This window comes from Zingiber officinale, chromosome 8A (assembly GCF_018446385.1).
Source record: "Zingiber officinale cultivar Zhangliang chromosome 8A, Zo_v1.1, whole genome shotgun sequence".
NCBI lineage: Eukaryota > Viridiplantae > Streptophyta > Magnoliopsida > Zingiberales > Zingiberaceae > Zingiber > Zingiber officinale.
In genome coordinates, this window is record NC_056000.1 from 81,292,980 (window position 1) to 81,319,480 (window position 26,501).

The 26,501-nt window shown below is 38.6% G+C and overlaps 1 protein-coding gene across 7 annotated transcripts; it reads right to left on the reverse strand.

Annotated features, from left to right (window-relative positions):
• Positions 1-789: 789 nt before the first annotated feature.
• On the reverse strand, positions 790-10,247 carry LOC122009718. Of its 7 annotated transcripts, none has more exons than XM_042565992.1 (17): positions 9,995-10,247; positions 8,937-9,356; positions 8,310-8,547; positions 7,637-7,917; positions 7,063-7,245; positions 5,593-6,354; positions 5,411-5,499; positions 5,260-5,322; positions 5,080-5,168; positions 4,924-4,989; positions 4,047-4,685; positions 3,536-3,610; positions 3,120-3,190; positions 2,975-3,032; positions 2,032-2,269; positions 1,520-1,884; positions 790-1,450 (listed from the first exon to the last, which is right to left on the reverse strand). In XM_042565992.1, exons 2-17 carry the CDS (start codon positions 9,344-9,346, stop codon positions 1,010-1,012), a joined length of 4,068 nt encoding a protein of 1,355 aa, XP_042421926.1. In that variant the 5' UTR covers positions 9,347-9,356; positions 9,995-10,247; the 3' UTR covers positions 790-1,009. The 7 variants fall into 7 exon arrangements, with proteins under 7 accessions (XP_042421926.1, XP_042421925.1, XP_042421922.1 ...); XM_042565991.1 differs by having other exon boundaries at positions 790-1,358; positions 1,428-1,884; XM_042565988.1 differs by adding an exon at positions 9,811-9,904 and having other exon boundaries at positions 790-1,884.
• Positions 10,248-26,501: the final 16,254 nt, after the last annotated feature.

A 26,501-nucleotide genomic window follows, 5' to 3' on the forward strand; every position in this document is an offset into this window, starting at 1 on the left:
AGCGTTCTCACTTTATGTTCTACATTTAATTTATCTATTTATTATTGTATATGTTATTTTTAAAATTTAATATTTAATATTCCTAGTCACGATATATATTTTTTTTAAGTAGCACCAATGAATAACTTAGGCCAAGAGTTTTTCAAATATGTGATCAATTTCAATCTTATGATGGCCAACAATGATGAATCGATCCATCAAAATAACGGTGAGGATTTTTCAAAAATATGGCTATGCCCCTACCATTTCACTTTTTTTTTTCTTTAAGCGAATAAATAGACAGAATCTTTTTTTTTACTTAGTTTTTCTTTTTTGGGAAAAAAAAAAAAGAAAAATATAAGAATAAAATAGACAGAAAGATATAGTCAATTACAAGTTTTCATGTATTATATTTGTACTGTTTATTTGGACAGGAAATTTGAAAGTTAAGAGGATAAAAAAAATTGAATAATATTTTAAGTTCTTGGAATCATGTTATGCTAATTTTCACCCTATAAATTAATTCATAAACAAGTTAAAAATTCTAAATTTGTACAAAATTAAGCCAAATTGAAAGACTTCTAAAAGTAAAAGTTTATTTTTTAAAAAATGAAAGATATTCTAGAATAAATTATGACTGACTTGTGATTTAATGAAAAATGCAGCAGCAGGATGTGATTCAGAGAAAAAAATATCAATTCTGTTTCTGTACAAGAAAATTCATCTAGTATTATATATTTACATAAAACAGATTTTCTAATACTGAGATATATTTAACCTACTCAAATTCCACAGAGTGACTCCAAAACATATTCTATTTAGCATCACGAAATGTTAATGGCTTGAACAATATGGATCTATATAAATGCTTTTGGTCCTCTTTTCACATTTTTCAGGTGACAAAACAATTGGAACTACCACAAACTTCACAAATTAACAACAAAGACTAGCCGAGCTGAGCTACAGATTCTACTCTCATTGACAATTAACAATAGTTAGTAATTAACTAGAAGCCGCCATTACTCTCAACTCAATTCCTTACTATTGAAGGAGGTCTGTGGGTTTCACTCAAGAAGTTCATATTAATTTCTGAGAGGTCGTCCATTGGAATTTGAAGACCCATTAAATCATTGTCTTGGAGTTCCTCATCTTCAACGTTCAACCAAGACGCGATGTCCTGAGGACCTTGTCTGCCTAAACCTACATCTAGTTCATCGATGGAGTCCATTCCGGGTAACTGTAAGTTTGTGAACACACCATCATCCATCGCTTTAGAAGGATCACACCCCCTATCGCTTAAGCTTTGTAATTCCACTTTGTGATCATTTCTAGGTGTGAAATTGTTTGCGGTGTCAAAGGACTCCTGCGATACAGGTGACCTGAACTCGGCTGCCTCAGCCACCCTGCCAAAGTCATTTGTTGGAGATAACTGTTGCGATACAGGTGACCTGAACTCGGCTGCCTCAGCCACCCTGCCAAAGTCATTTGTTGGAGATAACTGTTGCGATACAGGTGACCTGAACTCGGCTGCCTCAGCCACCCTGCCAAAGTCATTTGCTGAAGATATCTGTTGGCTTATTTTTTGCTTTGGTTTTGCCTTTGTCCTGCGTTCGCCCCTGCCTAGGGATGGACGACTAACTTTAGCCATAGAGCCTCTTCCCATTGCATCTTTGTTCGGGTCCTTCACACTTTCAGCTCTTTTCCATTTTACACTTGTGGCGGTATGGGTCGGATTTGATGTGGTTCTTGAGCCAGCACCTATAGTGACGTCATCCAGAAGCACCTCCTTCTGGTTGGTTCTAGTACTTGATTTCTCATCCCATTGAGGAATACTTTGGTGAGGATCTGATGGCGTTGGACCAATATTATTAGGACAATCATGCCTCTCTGAAACAGAAGTTACCTCTGAAATCCAATTAGCAGATGTTACGAAAATAATAGGCGAAAAGTGAAACTTGTCACTCAGAAATGCAGACACGGGTTTTACATATAGACATTGCAAGTAGACATGAATTCTGCTGAAATCGGGAAAATATGAGAGAAACCAAATACCTGACATTCCATAGCCAAGATGACTGTTCCTCAACTCTTTATGAATAACAGCAACAGAATGCTTAGTGTTAATTTGGCATAAAGGCGCTGACATGAGCACATTCTGCAGTGTCAGTTCACTGAAGCAACTTCGACCTGCTTCAAAGTCGTGGCATCTGGCTATTGCTCGCTTAGCAAAGGACAATGCAAGTTGTTTTGACACCTTAGTGATGCTACTCTTGTGACTACCTCGACCATCCTGTAAAGAGACGATAGGCCAACAGACAGACATATCTAAACACACCCATTAAGATCAAGAAATGCTTGCAAACTACTGTGTGTGTGTGTGTATATATATATATATATATATCATGAGCTGCAAAAAAGAATGGAGATTAAAGTTAAGCATGGACATCTAATAATAACAACATCATCACCAGTCATGTAATGAAGAACATAAAATATAAAATTCAAAATCTGCATACAAAAAAAATAGCTGGATTTTTACCCAGGTCACCACAGTCAAACCAGTCAGGTCAAACAGAGTTTTAGCCTTTTAACTCCAAAAAGGCAAGCCAAATTGGCTGAGGTTCCAATTCTTGCACTTTCCAGAAGAACTGGCTAATCCAGTCTGGGGTATATAATTATGCAAGACAGGTTCTTATTCATGGCGACACCTAACAAGAAGAAATTCAGAATGCAGAAAGAAACGTGGCATAGTCTCAATGTCCCTGGGAGCGGATCAGCCATTGGGATTGCCTCATATGAATAGCTAAGCCTTCTTTATATAAAATTAATTTGGATTTATAATAATACTAGGCTCTCGTATGAATAGCCAAGCCTTCTCTATGCAAAATCACTTTGGGTTTATGATAATACAAGGTTACAAATAAACTTGCAGCATAATTCTTAAGAAAGTTCTGTAACAAAAAGCACTACCAAACCACATAGAGTTTTGCATTACCATTAGCTTTAGGTGTGCCATTTCGACAAGCTTATTCATTGCTAACTGTTCAAGTTTCCTGTCATTCAAATGGTAAAATGAATGTTTAGTAGATCAGGATTACTGGTATGAAAATGAAACGAATGCAGAATACAGCAGCCCACACCTTTCGTCAATCTTCTTTGCATCTTGAACTGCTAGTTCCAATTTATCAAGTTGATTTATCTTTTTCCTTGCCTATCAAATAAAATTAGCATAGTGCAAATGTCAGTAAATAATACCTCATAATTTTTGTAATTAGACAGAAAAACCAGAAATTCCTCCATAGGTTTATTCTAAAATAGAAAAATGTAAATTGTGTCAGTTACTGACTTCATTATCTTTCCATAGAAGTTTTTCAAGAACGAATGAAGTTTCATATCATTTTGAAGTGACCATACTTCAATGGAAACTATCTGTAGTTTCGAAACTACAACGTTCAGACATATTATCTTCAAGCATTACAAGCTTGTGAGTGACCCACTGACCCTCTGTACCTAACTAACAAATAGAGTATCAGAAGAAACATTTAATAGAAATTACCTGCTGGTGGAGTCCAAACTTAAGTTCTGAAATAGCTTTGTCAATTTCACTCTCTTCACAGTCAGCAAAATCAGGCTGCAGAATGTTGCAAAAAAATGTAACAAGGAGATGAAAGACCAAACCTTTTGGTAAACTTTGACTGCTACAAATTTAAATAACAAAATTGCATATGAAATAAAAAGCTGGACACGTATTTCAGTTTGTTGTTTTATTTTTTCATCAAGGCAGGACTGAGAATTACTATATTGGGGAAAAATCAAGAGAGTTGATATCATTTACAAGATCAGTGAAATTTGTGACTAGAGGTGTTAATTATACACAATTTAGAAAACTCCAATAAAATTTCAATTTGATTCAATCTTGGTAAGTTGAAAAGACTGCCATCAAAACAGACAAGGGAGATTTTAGTTGAAAAGACTACTACACGAAATACACATTGAATATCATAAATCAGATAAACTTCATCAATGAGTTATAGCATAAGAATATCAACAAATTGAATAATACATACCATTGTATCCAGATATATGCCTATACTGTTCAACTCCATCAAAATCCTATCATCAAGAGACATGTTCCCATATTGGCATTCATATGGAGAGTTGCCCTTCATTGTCTGCAGAAGATTACAATCATTTTTCTGGTAGTCAGCAAGCGACCCATTGCATGAATTCCAAAAGGCATGATTTTCAACAACTGGATCATCACAAGGCATAAAATTCTGAAGATTTGAGTGCCTAAAGTTGTTGGTGGTCAAAAATCCATCATAAGCTATCCCATTTCTCTGATTGGTGCAATCAAGCTCTGAAGGACAATCCATTTTTGATAAATCTTTAGCATGAACATGACTGTTTGGACCATAGTGAGCATTATCATTTGAAAATTGTAAATTGAACTCCTCTTGAGTGTCATTTTCAAAATTGGCAATCTCATCTACTATAATAAAGGCTGAGAGAAGCCTATGTGAGAGCGGAGCTGGTTTCTCATACAATCTCTTGATCTCTAATCTCCCCATTGATGTTTTGACAAGCTGTCTCTGGTCAGCTGAATAAAGGTCCTCAAAAGATTTGTCCGTTGGTGCAACTGAGTTTATTTGCTCTCTAGCATAAGAAAAGTGAGGTGATGCTGCCAGATCATTCAAAACTTCACTCTGAAAGGGAAATAAATTCAGATGAGAACAAACAAAGGTGCCCCAAAAAAATGAAGCTTATTCAGTTCAGTCTATGAAACTGAATCACAGAGAAGAAGATACAACATCATTCTGGTAAATAGCAAGCTGTAAAGCTCCTCAAGTCAAAACATTGAAGCGCGATAAGTGGGAAATCATAGTTTTTGAGTGAAAAAAATGTAAATGATCATGGATGCAGAAAACTCGAAATGACTATTACCATCATATCATTGCAAGCTTCGTTACTAGAGGGAAAACTTGAATCTAGCTCTTTAGTAAAATGTATCTGAAAAAAGTTCAGATTGACAAAAAGCAAATTTATCAGTATCATTAATTTGATAATAACATATGTGATCATAGAAGAATAAACACTAGCCTGATTCTTCAAAAAAGCTAAATCATCCAATGTAGCAGAAGCAAAACAGGATTCCATGTTCTTCCAAAAGTCGCTAGAGCAGGCATGATCTGCTCGAATAAAAATGATAAATAAAACAAAATAACCAAAATATGAATCAATTTGATCTGTAGAAGCAGCTATGTTAAAGATGGAACTCACAGCTAGCATTGCGAGCAGCATTAGCAGCTGCTAGTAATTCTTCCTGATCATCCTCTGATTCTCCTGCAATAAGTGAAAATATTAGATTACCCACTATAAAGAATATGAAAGATCAAAAATCAAATCATTAAATGAATATGAAATCACAAGCCTGTTCGTTCCAGTGAACTGACATCTGTATTTTGTGTCTGGGCAAAAACCTTCCGATCTGACATATTTTTTGGAGGCCGACCAATCCTACTATACCAAGTAATAGATCATTTTAGTACATGTAAACAAATTCAGAATCATGAAATAAGAGCAATTTTCATAATTGTAAACAAGTTCTGTAACCTTTCACTCCTTTCAGAACTATGCTTTCCATTTTTGAGTGGCTTGGTAGAATCTATATTTTCCAGTTTTTCCTTTGGTAAAGGTAAACATGATTTTGAATGAACTGATCCTCTTCTGCTCCTACCTTGCCTGCGAATTTCAATTCCAATTTCTTCTTTTGAAGGTTTGTTCTTTATTGGCAAAACAAGAGTTGTAGCCTTCAGTGGTGCTTGAACACCATCCTCTAGCGCAAATTTATTACTTGTTTTCCCCTTAAACTTGGTTTTGATTGCAGTAGACTCCTCACTTTCTGATAACAGAGGAGGGAGGACATTATCATGTTTCAGTTTTGATTGATGAGAGCTACTGGTTATTCCCCTTGAAACTAGATGACCACTGGTATCTGTGGTCATCATACGAGTTCCAACATCAGAAGCAGAAAAAACTTCATGCAAAAACTGAGTTCCATCCGAGTTTGAAACTGGAGAAACTACATTGACTCTTCGTGTTCTCGATATTTTGTGAGGCCTTTGACCCACCCATTGAGTTACAGGGGGTGACACAGAATCATTATTTATAACCCTTCTACGGTTGCTCACCAGATTTGAAGTCTGAATTTTGCTCATAGGAATTTGCTCTGGACAATCATTGCTTCCAAACGAGTGAAGGAAATTAGAGGGTGCATTTGTAACAAGGTTTGAACTAGTTCGTGGTATCCTAGTTGTTTTTCCTTTTACCAAAGGAATTTGATTTCCCACCTGAGTATCTTCCTGAATATTTAACCTGGATATAAAGACAAATCAATGTTCTAACTGCTGAATGTTCAAAGAAAAGTACATGAAGAGAAAGTTCGACATGATTTCTTCAGGAGATTGAAAAGACAAAATTGATAAGCAAAGACAAAAGACCAAATATATAGTTAAATTTAGAGAACAAACAAATAGTTATAGAATTACATGATAATATGTGCACCTTTTAAGTAATAAGAGTTTGATCTGTGTAAATAAATGAGAACAATGTCATTGTACTAGAGAATAGGCCGAAGGATTATAGGATCCTACATCTCGAAACACAAGAAAAGTGATAAGAAATGGCCCAGTTCAATGTGGAATTGCAGCTCAAATAGTGGGGTAACTAACTTGTTATAACATGAATAAACCATGATAGGGAGAATGAGGATGGCATGGCCTGCCTGTCTCATTTTTTTAGCTATCAATAATGCTTGAACTAATATTTGAGTTTGGGTATGAATCTGTGAGGTAATTTTTACAATAAATGTTTGACTATGGTAATTTTAATTATATTTGTAAAGAATTATTAAAGTTTAATACATCATAACTCTTATGATTGCACAACCAGATTTTACAATTGAAGTTTAGACCAATCCCCTGTAGGACGGAGTGCATTGCTTTAGAGCATATTACTTTAATACATATTACTATAATATATTTAGACCCTCTAAGTCAAATATATTTATATATATATACATACCTGTTGCTTCCTCTAGATACACTCTGTTCATTATCTAGTCCAACAGAGTGGTCTTGCCTTTCATTTGGAACGGAGCTGCTATCAAGTTCGTTCTTAGGTGTACCGCAGGAGGAGTTAGCACCACTGAGTTCGGGATTGCTATCCGTTGTGTTGCTTAATATGGTTCCACAAGATAATCCTGGTCTGCAAATTGAGAACCTCAAGAAAAAATTAGTAGAATGTTTTTACAACAGAGAATTAGAGAAAGAATGGAAAAAAGAGAATGCAAATGAGGGACTAGAAAGAAACAATAGAGAATGCAAATGAGGAACTAGAAAGCAACAACAGCTAATCAGCACGAAGATATTGTTTTTATTTTAAAGAAAGAAGGTATTTTATTTACATAATTTAGCAATTAATATACAGAATACAGGCAGAAAGAGATTTTGATAATTTCCCTTAAATCAACCAATGTTAATAACACAAAAACTACTAACTTAAGGCAGTTTGACAGTTTTAAAGGAAATCCAAACAAGTATCTGTTCTATAGCATCTAGGATGAGAAGTATAAGTTATAATCTAATAGAATAACTACCTGAATACAATGCCATTTGAGGAACGTAAACGGGGTTCATTCTTAGGCCTTTGCTGAATTGACTGTTTAAGCTCTCGATCTCCATCACTTATTCTGCTAAGGCCAACAGAACGTTTTCTTTTATTTTTCTCCCAGCCATCACCCCCCGGAGGGAGTCTGCACATTTTGTCATCTGAAATTACTAGTCCTACATTACAACCTTTAAGCACACCTCTATCTTTGTCAAACATTACAGTTTTATCTTTTTCTACACCTGCAGCTTGCCTAGGCAGAACCGTACCCTGAGGAAGAGGGGAAAAAAATCAGTTCAACTAACATCAATTAAGACTTTCTCATTCACATTGTGACAAACACTAAAGATAAAATCATAATCATAATCACTATGATTATTCCTATCAAGTAAAGCAGTTAGCCATATTATTCAAGTGATATCAAATTCCTAAAGTGAACTGAAAAAGAAAATTGAATTTGAAATTTATAAGCATGGACAGAATTTTAAGGAAAAAGAGCATGAAAATTGCTAGTGAAAGGTTGAAGGTAAATGATTACTAGTTACTGCATCGTCAATGTACTCAGATTCAGAATCATCTAGAAAATGTGCAAGGACCACCACAGTGAATCAGGGAGTCAAAAGCCCTATTTATAAATATAGCATATAGAGAACAATACAAACCCGTACTTCCGCCATAGAGGATCGCATACGCTTTTTAGGAATTAGATTCTTTGTTCTATCTTCTAGTCTCGGGCTTGCATTTTCTGCAGAATCTGCATGACTTTGACCTCCCATCTTTAATGAATTCAAATTACCTGACTTCTCGTTTGATCGATCAGTTGTTTGCCGTTTCTTTGAGATCAAGTTGCGATATCTATCTAATCTGAAAATTGAGTTCTGTAACAACTTCGTTAAGTTCCTGGTAAAAATAAAACAATATCCTCAGCCGACAATAAATAACATTATATTGAATTCCTAACCTAAATACAATTGTAAAAACTATATTTTCATGAAGAACTCCACAAACATATACCCCATGCAAAGCAATGAAAGTGAAAATCCTATAGACAGTTTTAGGAGATGAGATGTTGATTCATTCTGAGTGTTACCTGAAACAGTATAAAATATACAAAATATAGTAAAAGACCTTCCTTTTTTTTTTTTTTGATAAAGGTAAATAGCATTGATGTCATCTATCAAGTTACATTAAGTGGAATACATGCGTTTGGACCTTTTTAAACACTAGAAGACCTTCCTTAAAAATAGAGAAAAGGAAAGGACCAAAAAGTAGAAACACAAAGATCATACCTTGCTTTGGTCGACGTCTTGGATATGTTGGTTTTGGAACGCTTAAGGTCCTCTAATGCATTAGGTGGGAGTGACTTAGATTGTACAGATCCAAAAGTGTTCTCCTCGACTGCTACACTTAGAATTCTTTGAAATTCTGAACTGCGAGAATACTTTCTCTCGCTCATTGAGAAAGACTCTATAGATGGATAGTGGAATAAAAATGGAATTTCCCCAGGAGGTGTGTTTCGTAATGTGCTGGAACCAGTAGCCAGAATACGGTTCTCCAAGCTATCATGGATATTTCTAGACCTATCCAAGGCAGAACCGGAGTAGGTTACACGTTGCCCATTGTTATAGGAAGCTACAAAATTTGATCCATCCAAACCACTTGAAGCCAAAGCTGGTCTCATATTTTCTGACAATTTCATGCTCGAACCCCTGAACAAGTTCAATCCAAGACCCAATTTCAGTAAATGAGCATGCTGTAAAAGCAAATTAGGGTATCGACAAAATGGAGGGAAGATTTTGGAGGAGCTTCTTGGTCAAACAGAAGAACAAAAGGAGACAGCAGAGAGACTCTACAGTGAATGCGGAGATAGCTACAATCGCCAGAAACACGCAAAAAGGAAATAGCTCTGAAAGCCCATCTATACACGACACACTACTCAACTAAACCAATGAAACCGTCCAGTAACCAGGATCAACCCTAGAAGGAAACAAATAATGGGCAAAAGAAGACACTCCAACAACAGGAGACAGCAAAGAGACTCTACAGTGAACGCGGAGTTAGCTACAACAACCGAACCCAAAGAATTGAAAGCTTCACTCGTCGGAAACATCGCAAGATGGAAATAACTTCGAAAGCTAACATATACACAGCAAACTACTCAACCGAACCAATGAGACCGTCCAGCAACCAGGATCAACCCTAACAGGAAGTAATCCAGCGGCTCGAGCAGAACCTCAACATTCTAAACGAAGCAAATCTACAAATCAACCAAGTCATCCGAAGATCAACCTCCAACGCGTAAACAACGATAAAAACAGTAAATAAGCGATTCCAAGAGAACCAGAACCTCCGAGCAGCCAAATCCCAAGCCTGGAGGTGAAACCCTAATTCGGCGCAGGGGACCAAGTAAAGTCCCTAGTTCGTGCAACGAATGCCGCTTGCTTCGAACCGCCAGCGCGGCGGAGCCAGCGATCGGAGGAGATCGAGAAGGGGCGCCGGTGACGAGTACGTCACGCCATCGATCGAGGGCGGACGCTTCCAAATTTTTTTTTTAAAAAACAGTTCCTTTTTCGCAACGGCTGATGATCTCAGCACGTTGTCGAAATAAATAAAAGACAGGAGGGGGTCGGAGCATATATAGCGACCCGAGGCTCCCGAGGTTGCTTTTGTTCTATCACGACGCGGGTGTTTCATAGTGAAGTCTGCGCCCGTTTCACCGACCGTATGGAGTTTAGGTAACAACATAAAATATAGATAAAAATTGCTAATATAACTAGAACGGTCTGAACGGACGTCCAGATATAAATCAGAAAATTGAAGATGATATTTCTCTCAGCCCCATCAGGAATCGACCATCTTGATTCTATAATTCTATTATATGAAATCAAATTAAATTAAATATTTAATATTTTAAATATAAAAAATATGATGAATGTTGGAATGCTGTTTTAATAATATTAAAAATAAAAAATCTTTTTCAAACTTTTATTTAAAAAAATAAAATCATTGTCTTATTATCTTTCTATTTTACAGTATCTTGTTACTAAAATTCTCAAATATCATCATTACATTGTATTATTATATGGGTCAAATATATCCTTATCAAATTTGATTTATGGGTATGAAATACTAATTTACACATATTTATATATTATATTACACATATAACACGTATAATGACTAATAATAGAAGAAAAATAGATGGTCACATTCTTCCTTTAAATCTAGAAGAGAATTCAGTTATTTTTCCATCTGAGCTTTTTCAAATCTAAAGGTGAAGATGAGGATAAATGTTGTAGTCGAGAACGGAGCCATCTTTTTCATATATCCGAACTATAGTTGGGGTCCCATGATTTTTTAAAAGATGAGAAATGGGAAATAGAGTTGTAAATGAATTAAATGTTCATGAACAAGTCGAGTGTTTAGTTTGGTAAGAGCTTGTTTATATTCGTTCAATATATAAAAAATTAATTAAATAAACAAACTTGAATAGTTCGTTAGACTAAACAAACAAATTTAAATACATATATGTTCAGCTAATTAATATTCTTGAACAATGTTCATGAATCATCTTAATAAAATCTCTTAATAATAAGCTACATAAATAAAATAAAATCAATAAATAAGTTTGAACTATCAAGCTCAAGTAAAAGTTTCAAATAATTAAATAAGCTTGAATTGAGAGCTTGATAACCTAAACAAACTAAGCTCGAACTAAGCTCAAGCCAAACTTGAATTGAGAGCCCAATAACATCTAAACAAACCAAGCTCAAATTAAGTTTCAAACAAGTTCAAGCTCATAAAAAATAAAACAAACCAAGTTTGAAAAATTATTTCAAAAGTTTAATTCATTTTAAAGTCGACTCGACTTCGTTGGTGCAACCTTAGGTCAAGGTTGACCTGGGTGACCCGACTCGAGTTGACCTGACTCGAGGTATATTTTGATGTTTGACAAGAATGGAGAAGTTATATTTTGATGTTTGACAAGAATAGGAACTTGGGGGGATTGTGGGTGCAACCTTTGGTCAAGGTTGACCTGGTTGACCCGACTTGAGTTGACCTGATTCGGGAAAAGTCCAAGTATGGAGACTTGGCACGGAAAGGTCCAAGCAGGGAGCTTGCCACGGGAAAAATACAAGTATGGAGACTTGGCATAGGAAAAGTCCAAGCAGGGAGCTTGGCACGGGAAAAGTCCAAGTATGAAGACTTGGCACGGAAAAGTCCAAGTATGGAGACTTGGTACGGAAAAGTCCAAGCAGGAAGCGTGGCACGGGAAAAGTCCAAGCAGGGAACTGGGCACGGGGAAAAGTCCAAGTATGGAAGCTTGGCATGGGAGGTCGGAGAGGGCTCGGTAGCTCGTTCTCTGGACTGGATGGAGTCGGAGAGGGCTCGGTAGCTCGTTCTCCGGACTAGGTCAGAGAGGGCTCGGTAGCTCGTTCTCTGGACCGGACGTGGAAGTCGGAGAGGGCTCGGTAGCTCGTTCTCTGGACTGGATGGAGTCGGAGAGGGCTCGGTAGCTCGTTCTCCGGACTAGGTCAGAGAGGGCTCGGTAGCTCGTTCTCCGGACTAGGTCAGAGAGGGCTCGGTAGCTCGTTCTCCGGACTAGGTCAGAGAGGGCTCGGTAGCTCGTTCTCTGGACCGGACGAAGTTGGAGAGGGCTCGGTAGCTCGTTCTCTGGACTAGGTCAGAGAGGGCTCGGTAGCTCGTTCTCTGGACTAGACGTGGAAGTCGGAGAGGGCTCGGTAGCTCGTTCTCCGGACTAGGTCAGAGAGGGCTCGGTAGCTCGTTCTCTGGATCAGGAAGGCTTTAGGGTTTAAGGCTGGGAAATTGGATCGGTCTGTTGACCGATCCAGTGATACTATGGGTATCTGGATCGGTCTGCTGACCGATCCAGTGATACACTGATTCTCACTGTGGGTCATCTGATCGGTCTGGTGACCGATCAGTAACCAAACAGATTGGGAGAAGGAATAGGAGGGATCGGTCTGTGGACCGATCCACCTATGGCCTGATCGGTCCACAGACCGATCAGGGCTTGGCAACAACTCTCTGTGAGAGTTGGGATCGGTCTAGGGACCGATCAGCCTAGGGCCTGATCGGTCCCCTGACCGATCAGATCCATCTTGGACCGATCAGGGTGGAGCCTGATCGGTCCAGGCCTAGCCGTTGAGACACAACGGCTAGATTTCTGTCTTCTTCGCAGGTTCAAGTTATATAATGAGGTGGAGGGCCTCTACAGGAATTCTTCTAACTTCTTATTCCTTGCGATCTGAGCTTTGCTGAGCTCTCCATTACTGAAGCTTCGTGTGAGCTTCCCTCGACTGGGTTTCCGACTGATCAGTTGCTGCTGTGGTTGGCGTCCGTGAAGTTACTACTTCATCAATAGTCGACGAGAAGGCAAGCAAACCATTGTTTTTACATTCATATTGTTCTTGGCTTCTTGCTGTATTTCTTGTACTCTGATCTTGCTGTTGCAAGAGAGATTGTGGTAAGGTTTCTCCACCCAGAAGGAGTTTTTATTAGCCGATTTTTCGGGGTCTCATCCACCGACGGATTGATAGGATTCGTCCACCTTACGGACACGCCGAGGAGTAGGAGTATCATCTCCGAACCTTGTTATATTGTCGCGTTTGAGGTTTGATCTTCTCCAATTTCGTTTCTACTTTTTATTTCCGCTGCGCTAACTCAAATTGTAGGAAGAAACGAGAATTTGAGGTCGGCTATTCACACCCCCCTCTCTAGCCGCATCCGAAGGTCCCAACAAGTGGTATCAGAGCGAGGCCGCTCTTCGTCGGATTAACACCTGGGGGAGCACAAGCTAGAGAATGGATCAACTTGGAGAAGATGTCACGATTCCACCCTTCTACGATCGCGACAACTTCTCGTATTGGAAGGTAAGAATGAAGTATTTTCTTATGACTAACCTAGTAAATTGGAATTGTGTACAAGTAGGTTTTATTCCTCCGGTGGATAAAGAAGGAGAACCTCTCGAGAAGAAGAAGTGGACGAAGGAACAAATCCACCAATCCATAATCAACGACGAGGTAACAAAAATCTTTGAATTTTCATTACCTAATGATATCTTGTGTAAGATAGGTGGATACAACAGTGCCAAGGAGTTGTGGAACAACTTGGCTAAGTTCCATGAGGAGAGCTCCAATTCAAGTCATGAAGAGGAGTCAAGTGAGCCAAGTAGCTCACATCATGGAGGTATGAAATTAGAAGTTGAGGGCTACTCAACATCTAAGGAAGAAGAGGAGGAGAGTTCTTCTTCAAGACTGGAGCAAGAAGAAGAAGCCTCTACCTCCGGAAGGGATGAAGGAGAGAGCTTATATCCATCCTCAACCCTAGGTAACTCAAGCAACTTAATTTCAAGTAAATTACATATAATGTGCTTTGAGTGTAGGGAATATGAGCATTACAAAAGTAAATGTCCAAAGAGGATTAGGAAGACTCCACCGGCACCAAAAGTCAAGGAAGCCGGATTCCCGATACGCAAGGGTAAGGAGCACGTGGTGTGCTTCCAATGCAAGCAAAGGGGACATTATAGGAGTCAATGTCCAAGGGGGAGGCAACCTCACAAGGACAAGAGACCAAGCACATCTATGGGGGGAGCTAAGGCAAACCCTAAGGTATCCTTTAAGGCACATTCTTACAATTCTAATAAGACACATGCTAGTAGTTTTATTGCAATTGTCAATAATGATAATCATGATAACCATAGAAACCGATACATGTGCTTAGGTGCCAAACATGTTAGTCTAGATAAGGACAATGCTAGAAATGTCAACCCTAAAGTTAACTCATCTAAGGTTAAGGAAAACCTAGATATGAATCTCAAAACAACTAGACATATGCCTAGGAATACCTCAAAGAAAAATGACAAATTAAAGCTTGAGGTATTAAAGAAAGAAAATCAAGTCTTGAGGTCAAGACTTGACACTTTAGAAAAGGCTCTTAAGAATTTGGAGAAGTCAACTCTAGGGTCTAAGGGTCAAAAATCAAAGCCCAAGGACATGAGAGGTTTGAGTCACAAACCTATGTCTCAAGTGGTCAAGCCCACTTATCATAATGTTCCATTCGATTATGGAACAAGACCTAGGGCTAAGAAGACCATCACCAAGGTCACAAGGGGAGTCAACCCTAGAGTTGATCTTGATGAGTCCCAAATGACCAAGGCTTTAAAGCCCAGGAGGATCATTAGGAGGGTTGCTAGGGAAGTCATCCCTATTGAATATTTAGTGAACCCAATGAGCTCAAATAGGTATTGGGTTCCTAGGAGCGTGATTCCTTCACGCTAGATGGTTTAGGGTGTGCCAACCTTAATTGGATAGGTAGTTAACCTACTCATGGCAAAAGGTGGCATTTTAGGAATTTTCAAGGTGTAATCAAGCCTTGAAAATGAAATTTAAAATTATTCCTAAGGTGATTAAGATGTGCCAACCACATTTGAGGAGTTTTTTAGGGTCAATCTAATTGGCACATAGTGATCTAAAAATCTTTAGTATATGATTTTAGGTCTATTACACTTAGGAATATAGAATTTATAGTAAAATGATCAAAATTATCAAAAATGGCAACTAAGGCTAGAATTAGGTATTTTCTATAACTTTATATGTTAGTTGCCATATATTGTTTGCCATATGCCATGTCATGACATCATATTTAATTTATTATCATTTGAAATGTCATGATAATGCTTATGTTAGTTATATGTCATGCCTTATTTAAGTTTCGTACTTTATGCCATGACATCATTCACTTATGATATTGTTGTATGTCATGTCATCATCTCTTACATTTATGATCAATTAATTTGATTTAAGGATAGAAACACAATTTGATATGGAGATCAAATTATTGTTTAGAAAATGCATGAGAACTTAGCTTAAGATGACCTAAACCCATATCTCACATCAAAATTGACTTGGATGTATTTGATACACCTTAGATGTGTGTGAGATATTAGGATTATGAGTTAGGATCAAGGTGCATAATTCTTGTACCTAGATGAGCCTAATTCGAATTTGAGGATCATAGGAAAAACTTGTGTACAAGTCATGTACATTTAGCCCTAAGATTGTGGTCCTAAATTGAATGGTTTAAGATCATTTCAAAATTGATTTGAAAAACCTTGATGAAGCTTTTCTAGTGATAACATTCATCATTGAGCAAGTTGATACAAAGATGGATTAACCTTGAGCTATTTCAAAGTCTTTCGAACTTTGTATCAAGATTAACAAATGGGAGTTATTTTCATAGAAAACTATTTTTCCATGATAATATATGTTATGAGGAATGTATCATCAAAGTTTTACAATTTTTGGAATTTTCTGTAATTTTTTTTTTAGGGGTTTCTGAATTTCAGGAGAAAAATCAGAAATTCTTATCAGAGAATTGTGGACCGATCAGAGAAGATTCTGATTGGTCCAGGGAAGTCTGGATCGGTCACTGGACCGATCCAGGACAGTGTGGATCGGTCTGGTGACTGATCCAGTGGAGTCCTAATCGGTCTGGTGACCGATCAGAGCGTGCCAAAATGCTAATTTTGACTGTTGTCTGAAATTTCAGCTATGGAAGTTGGTGCTTTAGATTTCTAAAGGGTTGAAACTCTCCAAGACATTGTTGGTGCAATGGTCAAGGAGGAGTTGACCTTTAGGGGGAGTTTTACCTATTGGTCAAGGAGGAGTTAACTTTTAGGGGGAGTTTTTACTCGTCAAGATTTCTGAGGATGAGTGATATGGGATTATCACTAAGTTGATTGTTGACTTTAGTATCAAGGGGGAAATTAAGGGTTTCAATGAAAGGTATGAGACTTTCATTAGGAAGAAACTCTTGATCTTGATTCACTCTTTTTGATGTGTGTCAAAAAGGGGGAGAATGTCCAAAGAATGTTCAAGGAAGAACATTGGAGTTTGGGGAGAATGTTCAGAGAATGTTCAAGAGAGAACATTGGAGAACTATTGGAAAACCTAAGTTAGGTTATCGGGTTAACCTAACTTGATTATGGTTTTTGTCAAACATCAAAAAGGGGGAGATTGTTGGTGCAACCTTAGGTCAAGGTTGACCTGGGTGACCCGACTCGAGTTGACCTGACTCGAGGTATATTTTGATGTTTGACAAGAATAGGAACTTGGGGGGATTGTGGGTGCAACCTTTGGTCAAGGTTGACCTGGTTGACCCGACTTGAGTTGACCTGATTCGGGAAAAGTCCAAGTATGGAGACTTGGCACGGAAAGGTCCAAGCAGGGAGCTTGCCACGGGAAAAATCCAAGTATGGAGACTTGGCACGGGAAAAGTCCAAGCAGGGAGCTTGACACGGGAAAAGTCCAAGTATGAAGACTTGACACGGAAAAGTCCAAGTATGGAGACTTGGTACGGAAAAGTCCAAGCAGGAAGCGTGGCACGGGAAAAGTCCAAGCAGGGAACTGGGCACGGGGAAAAGTCCAAGTATGGAAGCTTGGCATGGGAGGTCGGAGAGGGCTCGATAGCTCGTTCTCTGGACTGGATGGAGTCGGAGAGGGCTCGGTAGCTCGTTCTCCGGACTAGGTCAGAGAGGGCTCGGTAGCTCGTTCTCTGGACCGGACGTGGAAGTCGGAGAGGGCTCGGTAGCTCGTTCTCTGGACTGGATGGAGTCGGAGAGGGCTCGGTAGCTCGTTCTCCTGACTAGGTCAGAGAGGGCTCGGTAGCTCGTTCTCTGGACTGGATGGAGTTGGAGAGGGCTCAGTAGCTCGTTCTCCGGACTAGGTCAGAGAGGGCTCGGTAGCTCGTTCTCTGGACCGGACGAAGTTGGAGAGGGCTCGGTAGCTCGTTCTCTGGACTAGGTCAGAGAGGGCTCGGTAGCTCGTTCTCTGGACCAGACGTGGAAGTCGGAGAGGGCTCGGTAGCTCGTTCTTCGGACTAGGTCAGAGAGGGCTCGGTAGCTCGTTCTCTAGATCAAGAAGGCTTTAGGGTTTAAGGCTGGGAAATTGGATCGGTCTACTGACCGATCCAGTGATACTATAGGTATCTGGATCGGTCTGCTAACTGATCCAGTGATGCACTGATTCTCATTGTGGGTCATCTGATCGGTCTGGTGACCGATCAGTAACCAAACAGATTGGGAGAAGGAATAGGAGGGATCGGTCTGTGGACCGATCCACCTATGGCCTGATCGGTCCACAGACCGATCAGGGCTCGGCAACAACTCTCTGTGAGAGTTGGGATCGGTCTGGGGACCGATCAGCCTAGGGCCTGATCGGTCCCCTGACCGATCAGATCCATCCTGGACCGATCAGGGTGGAGCCTGATCGGTCCAGGCCTAGCCGTTAAGATACAACGGCTAGATTTCTGTCTTCTTCGCAGGTTCAAGTTATATAACGAGGTGGAGGGCCTCTACAGGAATTCTTCTAACTTCTTGTTCCTTGCGATCTGAGCTTTGCTGAGCTCTCCATTACTGAAGCTTCGTGTGAGCTTCCCTCGACTGGGTTTCCAACTGATCAGTTGCTGCTGTGGTTGGCGTCCGTGAAGTTGCTGCTTCATCAACAGTCGACGAGAAGGCAAGCAAACCATTGTTTTTACATTCATATTATTCTTGGCTTCTTGCTGTATTTCTTGTACTCTGATCTTGCTGTTGCAAGAGAGATTGTGGTGAGGTTTCTCCACCCAGAAGGAGTTTTTATTAGCCGATTTTCCGGGGTCTCATCCACCGACGGATTGATAGGATTCGTCCACCTTACGGACACGCCGAGGAGTAGGAGTATCATCTCCGAACCTCGTTATATCGTCACGTTTGAGGTTTGATCTTCTCCATTTTCGTTTCTACTTTTTATTTCCGCTGCGCTAACTCAAATTGTAGGAAGAAACGAGAATTTGGGGTCGGCTATTCACACCCCCCCTCTCTAGCCGCATCCGAAGGTCCTAACAGACTTAACTCAATTCCTTATTAAATAAGCTTGAACACCTCAAAACTCAGCTCGGCTCAGTATATTTACTGCCCTAATGGAAAATATGAGGAATAAGAGTAAAAAAAATTAATCAAGTAGATAATCGTCCGAAGTTATTGATGTCAATCAGAGGGCTATTAGCCTATATAGATTAGCCTGGGTAAATCGACAGATCTCCAAGTCCCCAAAAAAAAGTGGACCAGGGAATGAACAACTCACAATTGCAACCAAATCGTGGGCATGATTTGGTCGCAATTGGTTACAATCTCTTCCTGGGTTTACCGTCCCTCCAGGTTATAGTTTGGGTCGAGGCGGGCGACCGAAGGTTGTCCGAAGGCCGCCAGAAGTGGATAAGTTGTAAGGGATCGGTGGTCAGCTTGAAGGGGGTTTGGATAGACGACACCCCCAAATTGATTGCTTCCTACACTCGTTAGTATGCGCAACGGAAATACAAACTAACTACAAATATGAAAGCTAAACACTAAAGGAAAGAAAAACAAGCAAACCGCTAACACGTTCGTTTAACGTAGTTCAGAATTTAGGGCTCATATTCCACGGCGTGTCCTTGAGGTGGACGATCCTGATCCGTCAGTAGATTAGCCCCCGGCAAACTCCGGCTATCTCAAGTAGCTCATTGTGGGTGGAGAAACATCACCACAATACTCACAAACACTTGAGAACAAATAGACTACTAATTAGGGTTTACCACCACTAATTTAGTTAACTATAACCAAGCTCCCAAGACTTGGTTATATAGGTCACGGGTTGGAAACTTCGCCTACCAGTCGACTACTAAAACTAGCAGTCGACTGTCCTATGTGGAAATTCGACCATTACATCCAACGGCTCGATACCAGTCGACTGTCAAAACTAGCAGTTGACTGCTCCACACAAACCGAGCGAACAGAAACATTCTGTTCGCTGCCAGTCGACTGCTGAAAACAGTAGTCAACTGCTACAATACTGCTACATTAATTGCTACAGTAATTGCTATAGCAAATCCTAAACTTAGGATTTTACCTCGAATACAATCTCTCAGCACTCGAACTCTCACCCTTATGACTCACTTGACGCTTCTTTGCAGTCTTGACCTCTTGCCTTTAAGCATACTTCCTTTCGCTTTCGTCCCTCGGATGCATCCAAGTCCGCGGCTCATCCCCAATGTTATTCTTCGCGTATGCCTCGAAGTCGCTTCCCTTGGCCCTTGTCCTTGTTGTCTTGTCCACAGTCTCTCGGATGCATACAAGCCCGCGGCTCGTCTCCAATGTCATCCTTCATCGGACCCGAAGCCAGCAACCTGGGCCACATGTGTATCCTGTAGTCCTGCACAACTCAAGTATACATATCAAATATAAGGGTGAACCTAACTTAAACTCTTTACCCAAACACTAAAACATATGGTCGCACAGACCATTGGGATTGCTCCAATATAAGTGGCCAGGTTGCTGGGGCATTAAGCGGGGGAAGGGGTCCTCCGGGCAGCCCAAGGAAGGATCATAACTAATTATAATTGAATTATGATTATGATTCGATGATCTAGTCCACTTTTTTATAAATCAAGAGATATGTTCTAAGGTAAATATGTTATTTAGCTCCGCTGTTGGTGGCAGTGGTGGCGTTAAATTCCAAATGGTAAAACGTGAGATACATACAATAAAATAGAAGTAAAGTATCATAATATATAGGAAATAGGCAGAAGTATTTGAAAATTTCTTATATATTTTTTAATAAAACGTAATGAAGGGAGGCTTTTACACTTAATTTGTAGGAGCAAAGTCTACTTTGACTTGCATTTTGACTTGCATATGCAACTATTATTTCCCTCTTCTTATAAAATCATACGGAGACTCATTTATCACAGTAGAATAGTAGCAGTTTAATTGAATTAATTAACGGATGAATTTATTTTAATTGATGATTGAATTAAAAATATTGATTGGTCATATATTTTTTTATTTATTTTAATAATCTCGAAAACTCCTTAAGGGTAGAACTTATCACTCTTAAAATTAATCAGCATTAATAGAATATGTGATACCAAGCATAAACAAAATATGTGATACCAAGTATAAAATAATAACGGTTCACCTTTTTATCTTTAGGACAATGATGAAATATTAAGGGTGCGTTTGGGTTTACATGTTTTCCATTTTTATTTTATAAAAAATACATGTTTTCTAGAAAATAAAAAATAATTTTTTGTCATTCTCTATTTTTCTAGAAAACATTATCTAATTTTTTAAAAAATAGACATAAAAAATGTAAACCAAACATCATTTTTCAAAAACATATATTTTTCAAAAAATAAAAATAAAAAATACACAAACCAAACGCACCCTAAATATTTATTATTTCAATCTTCTTTATTCGAATTAAAGTGTTGCACTTAGTAATCCTATCCATAAAAATTGATATTTTTTTTAAATTCATTTATCATATTTTGTTTAGATCGATTAATTCAATTGAATCAGTTGCATTATCTCATAAAATGACGACATGACTTACAAGGCTTGTTGTGCCAAAATTTTTATCGAACCACTCATATCTATATTACACTGATTAATCTAAAAATGATGAATTTGATCCTATAAAAATATTTTACCGATTATTTAAATAATCAGGAAATAGTCACAGGGCCCTTACTTTTCATCTTTGTTGAGTTAGTAGTCCACCTAAAATATTAATTATGGATTGCTTTTTTTTTTTTTTCCTATTTTACCATTATTATTATTTGGATAAAAATTAAAAGGGCATTCCTTATATCTTTAATTAGATGAGGTCTCATTTTGATTTTTTTATTAAAAATGCTCTTACCTCATGTGTAATTACACAACTACCTTTCACTATATTATTTTCATTATTATGTCTCACCTATATTTTCCCTTAAATCTTGAACTAGGAGTCTATTGTACCAATTATAAACTCGTAGTTGTTACATAGTTGTAGTAGTTACAGTTTCTTAACTACTACAACTGAGCTACGAAATCATAGCTACTACAACATGAATGTTAAGTAAGTTTTGAAAGACTAAATATAACTATTGACTCAAGTTAAATTATGAGACGTATAATATATCAAATCTAAGATCATTCAGAAATCTACATTTGTTATTTGATGTAACCCATAATAGCCCAATCTTATACCCAAAAAATATTATTTAAAGTCTTTTCGAAAGCTTCGAAGAAATTTAGTTCTCTTTATGAAAATTATTTTCTATGTTATAGCAACTATGAAACCATAGTTACTATAACTATAAGTTACAACTGTTGTAGTTGTAGTAGCTATGAAATCGTAGTTGCTACAACATATATAGTAGTTATGGTTTCGTAACTACTTTTTCATATCTGAAATCGATGAAAATGCATAGCTGATGAAGTGGCTTGCATGCTGACTGCAACAAGACATTGAATTAGAAAACTCTAAAGCTTCGAGCTAACCTGCACGGCAAAGAAGGTAAAGAGAGGAAAAAACATCAGTAAACATATCAGGGAGGGGTCCCCGACGCAGTCATTCCGATGCTTAAGTCAATTGAAGGCTAAGTTTGAGTAATGGTAAAAATGGTGAATAGTGAAAACGTTGGAGAGCTTACTTGTGCTTGGAGAAGGAACCCCTTATATAACATCTTTACCAAATTATGATATTAATTTGGGTCCCTCCAAGACCAAAAGGAGGTCAAGTGCTAGGGTGACACATGACATTGGTAAGGGAGGAGTGACAAGGACAAGAGAGTATTATCCAAAGCCAATAAAAAAAATATGATAGGGTTGCATATGTTTATGGCAATGATGAGGTGTCCAAGGTGTTGGGGTTGCAAGGTTGCAAACATAGTCCCACATTGAAAATACATGGGAAAGATCATGGGTTTATAAGAGAAAAGATATCTCCATTGGCATGAGACCTTTTCATCCTTCTCGGCTGATCGATTGGGTTTCTGATTTCTCTGAAATTCAATTTCAGCAGATTTCATAAACTCCCCAAAAATTCTATAAAGCTCTAAAAATCATGAAAACTCATGTAGACATTATTTAGGATATATTCTATCAAGAAAAAATAGTTTTCTATAAAAATACTTCCTATTTTCAAAGAGTGACACAAATTTGAAAACTTCAATGTTTTCTCCTAGTTTGTGTATAATTTTTCAATGATGATTACTATCAAAAGATAGTCTTCACCAAGGTTTTCCAAAAGCCTTTTAAAAATAATTTAAAAACCAATATCCAACCATGTTCTTTGGGCTCAATGCACATGACTTGTACATTAGCTTTCCCAATAATTGAAAAACACATAACTATGTGTTTTGATGAACTTAAAACTCAACAAGATGCACTAAATCAACATCTTGAGTTTTGTTCACCATCCTAACATCGCACTTGTATCTAATGTGTACTAAAACACATACAAGTCACCTTATGATTCTTTGTGAGATGTATATTTGGTTTTGCCCTAAACTAAAGGATCATGCATATCTACCTAGGCATTTTGATGGTGATGAACATCCGCCAAGGATGTCACTTGTTAGTGAATGTCATTGGTCCTTAATTGCAAGGAATTAACTATGATGCATGATATGTTATGACATACATCAAAAATAAATAATTTTCAAAAGAAAACTTCCTATAACTACATGATGTATGTATGACATGACATGGTATTTTTGTATTTTTCATAATAATCATGAATGCAAAAATAAATATGATGTCATGACATATGATGGGCAAACAAAGCATGACAAATTAGCATAAATAAAATACCTAGATTACCTATCTAAGTGTCCTTAAACCTTAGCTAATCTTAAAATTAAATCCTAGATTGCCCCAATTTCATCAAGAAAGTGTCAAACCCCAATTTGACATTTCTTTAATCTCTTGATTTATTTATGCCAATTAAAATTAAGCACATTCCTCAAATTTTGGCATATTTATCCTTTCAAAGGAGTAATCACCTTATATTTTAAGCCCGGATTTGCCCTTGACTCCCTAAGAACATACCAAAATCCTAACTTGGTAGTTCATATGATTCTCCAAATTGTGCCAATTTAATTCAAACATAATTTCTTAAGATTTGGCACATGCTACTCTTTCCAAGAGTGACAATTTGGATTAAGGTTTACATTTCCCTTAATTTCATAAGAAAATGTCGAATTCTAAATTTGGCATTACTTTTGCTTCTCTCAAGTGTGTCAATTTAAATTAGATTCAACTCCTCAAATTTTGACACATTTTACTCTTTCAAAGAGTAACACTAATAATCCTTTTCATTTTCAAACATTAGTGAAACCTTGAAAATGCTCTCTAAGTGCCAACTTCATCAAGATTGGGTTCATCACCCTTTCAAACAGAGTTGACACTCTCTAGACCCATCTAGAGTGTAGAGAATATGCTCCTAGGAACTCAAAACCTATTGGTGCTCCTTGGATGCTTTAGGTACTCACTAGGGATGACTTCCCTAGATACCTTCCTAAGGACCTTTCTAGGCTTCTTAGAAGCCTTGGTCACCTCTACTAGGTCACTCCTAGAGATAACTTCTCTTGTAACCTTCTTTGTGACTTTATTAGGCCTTTTTGGAGCCTTATTCACCTTTACTAGATCAACTTTAGGGATGACCTCCCGTGCGACCTTTTTTGTGACTTTGTTAGACTTCTTAGCAGTCTTAGTCACATTGGTATTGTCAAAAGTACTCTTAGGGATGACTTCCCTAGTATTTTTGGCTTGACCTCTACACTTAGGGTTGACCCCATAGCTATATGGACTCTATGAAAGGAAGTCACATCCTTCTTGGCTTTAGGTTTGTATCCCAAACCCCTATAGTCATTAGATGCCTCTTATCTAGCTTTTCCTAGGTTATGCTCATTTTGACTCATAAGCATGTTTTTCATTCTTGCTAGAGTCTTTTCTAAATTATCAAGTCTTGTCCTCAAGATTTAGTTTTCACTCTATAAATCCCTATATTTTGATTTTTCATTAAATTCTTGAGCATTTCTATTCTTAGGCATATATCTAAAGTCCTTGGTATTATTGCCTAAGTTGTTATTTGTTGGACCTCGTGGATGTTTTAATGTGATCAACCAAGTTGGTTAGGTCATGCTTTTGTATTTGATCCCTGTGTCTGAGTGTGCAGGAGCTTAGAAGCGTAGGAAGTTGAGCGGAAGACGCAGCTAGCGAGAAGGACGACACGGGAAGGGAGCCGATGGGCTCGGTGCGCCCGAAGGACGAGAGAGTTGCGGAAGAGTACACCGGTGGGCGAGAAGGACGTGCACGGCGTTCGAGGGACGTTAAGCCGAGGAGGAAGGCTGCTCGAGGAGAAGGCCGGAAATTGGGTTCGGGTGAGCCCTATTTCGGTTGGCCGAATCGCCCAAACTATCAGAGCATCGGAAGCCAACGCAATGGAGCTGGAAAAGAAGCACAAGCTGGAAAACCAGCATGAAGGCACCCTCAACATGGAGGCGCCTTAAAGCTTGATGAAGGCGCCTTCAACAGGTCAGTTTTGACCGTTTGTGCTGCGGATAAAACTTTATCCGCTGATCGAGCTAGAGGCGCCTTGAACCTTGTTGAAGGCGTCTTGGACCCTCAGGATAGACTTTCCAGGAGTTATATAAAGGCCCCTGGAGCTAGGAATTATTCATTCAACTCAGTATTAGATTTCCTAGCAACTGTTGAGCTTTTTAAGTGTGTAAAAGACTTCTCCGCCTTCAGAGAAGGAGTTTTCTTACTGCGCTTTTCATTGCCTTGGATTAATAACCGTCTTGGTTGTAACCAAGTTAATTCCGGGTCTTCTCTATTTCTTTCTGCTTAATTGTTTTATTTTATTGTTTCTATTTTTGAGTTGAAAATCCGAGGAGGGTATAATCTTTATTTGCAGGCAATTCACCCCCCTCTTGTCGGCCTCCGCTGCACCTACAATTAGTATCAGAGCCAGACCGCTTCAGAAGGACTAACCGTCGACTGAAGCACAACGATTAAGACGATGACCGGAGCAAATATTCATCCTCCAAAGTTCGACGGAGATTTCCCCACATGGAAGCGAAAAATGGAGGTATTTTTTAGAACTGAATTTGATATACTTTTAATAATGAAATATGGATATGCAGCGCCGAAAGATAAAGAAGAAAACACGTGGAGCAAGAAGGAGCAAGTTGATTTTGTCGCCAATGGAAAGGCTGAGTTCCACCTGCTCAGCGTTCTGCCACCTCAGGAGGTAAATCGGATCGGAAGTTACAACTCTGCAAAAGATCTCTGGGAAAAATTTCTAGAGCTTCACGAAGGTACCTCCGAAGCGAAGCTAGCGAGGCGCGACATCCTCCGGACCCAGTTGACGAACCTCCGGATGAACCAAGGTGAGAAGGTAGCGCAACTCCAAGTGAGAATTAAAGAGCTGATCACGCAATTAAGCAACCTTAGAGAAGAAGTAAAGAACTAGGACTCGATCCGGTACGTGCTCAATGCCTTCCCCAGAACTCCAGAGTGGGCCTCCTTAGTAGATGCGTACTACATCTCTAAGGACTTCGAGATAAGTACTCTAGAACAATTATTTTCTACTTTTGAACTTCACGAATCTCGAGTTACAGAACCCAATGAAGTAGATAAGAATAGTCAGAACATTGCCTTAAAGGCAAGAATAAACGGTTTTGACTCCAAAGCCTCAGTTGACGAATACGAAACGACACTACTGGTAAGATGCTTCAATAAGTTTTTTAAATCTAATAAATTTAGATCGCAGACAAAGAGGCATCAACAAAGAAAAAGGACGGTTCGCTGCTACAACTTCAACGAAGAAGGGCACATCAAAGATGACTGCCCAGACTTGAAGAAAAAGGGGAAGGAGAAAGAAAAGACAAAGTACAAGAAACCAGAATCTTCCAAGTACAAGAACCTGAAGGCCACTTGGTCAGATTTGTCTTCTTCCGAATCAGACGTCGAAGCCTTCTTCGGG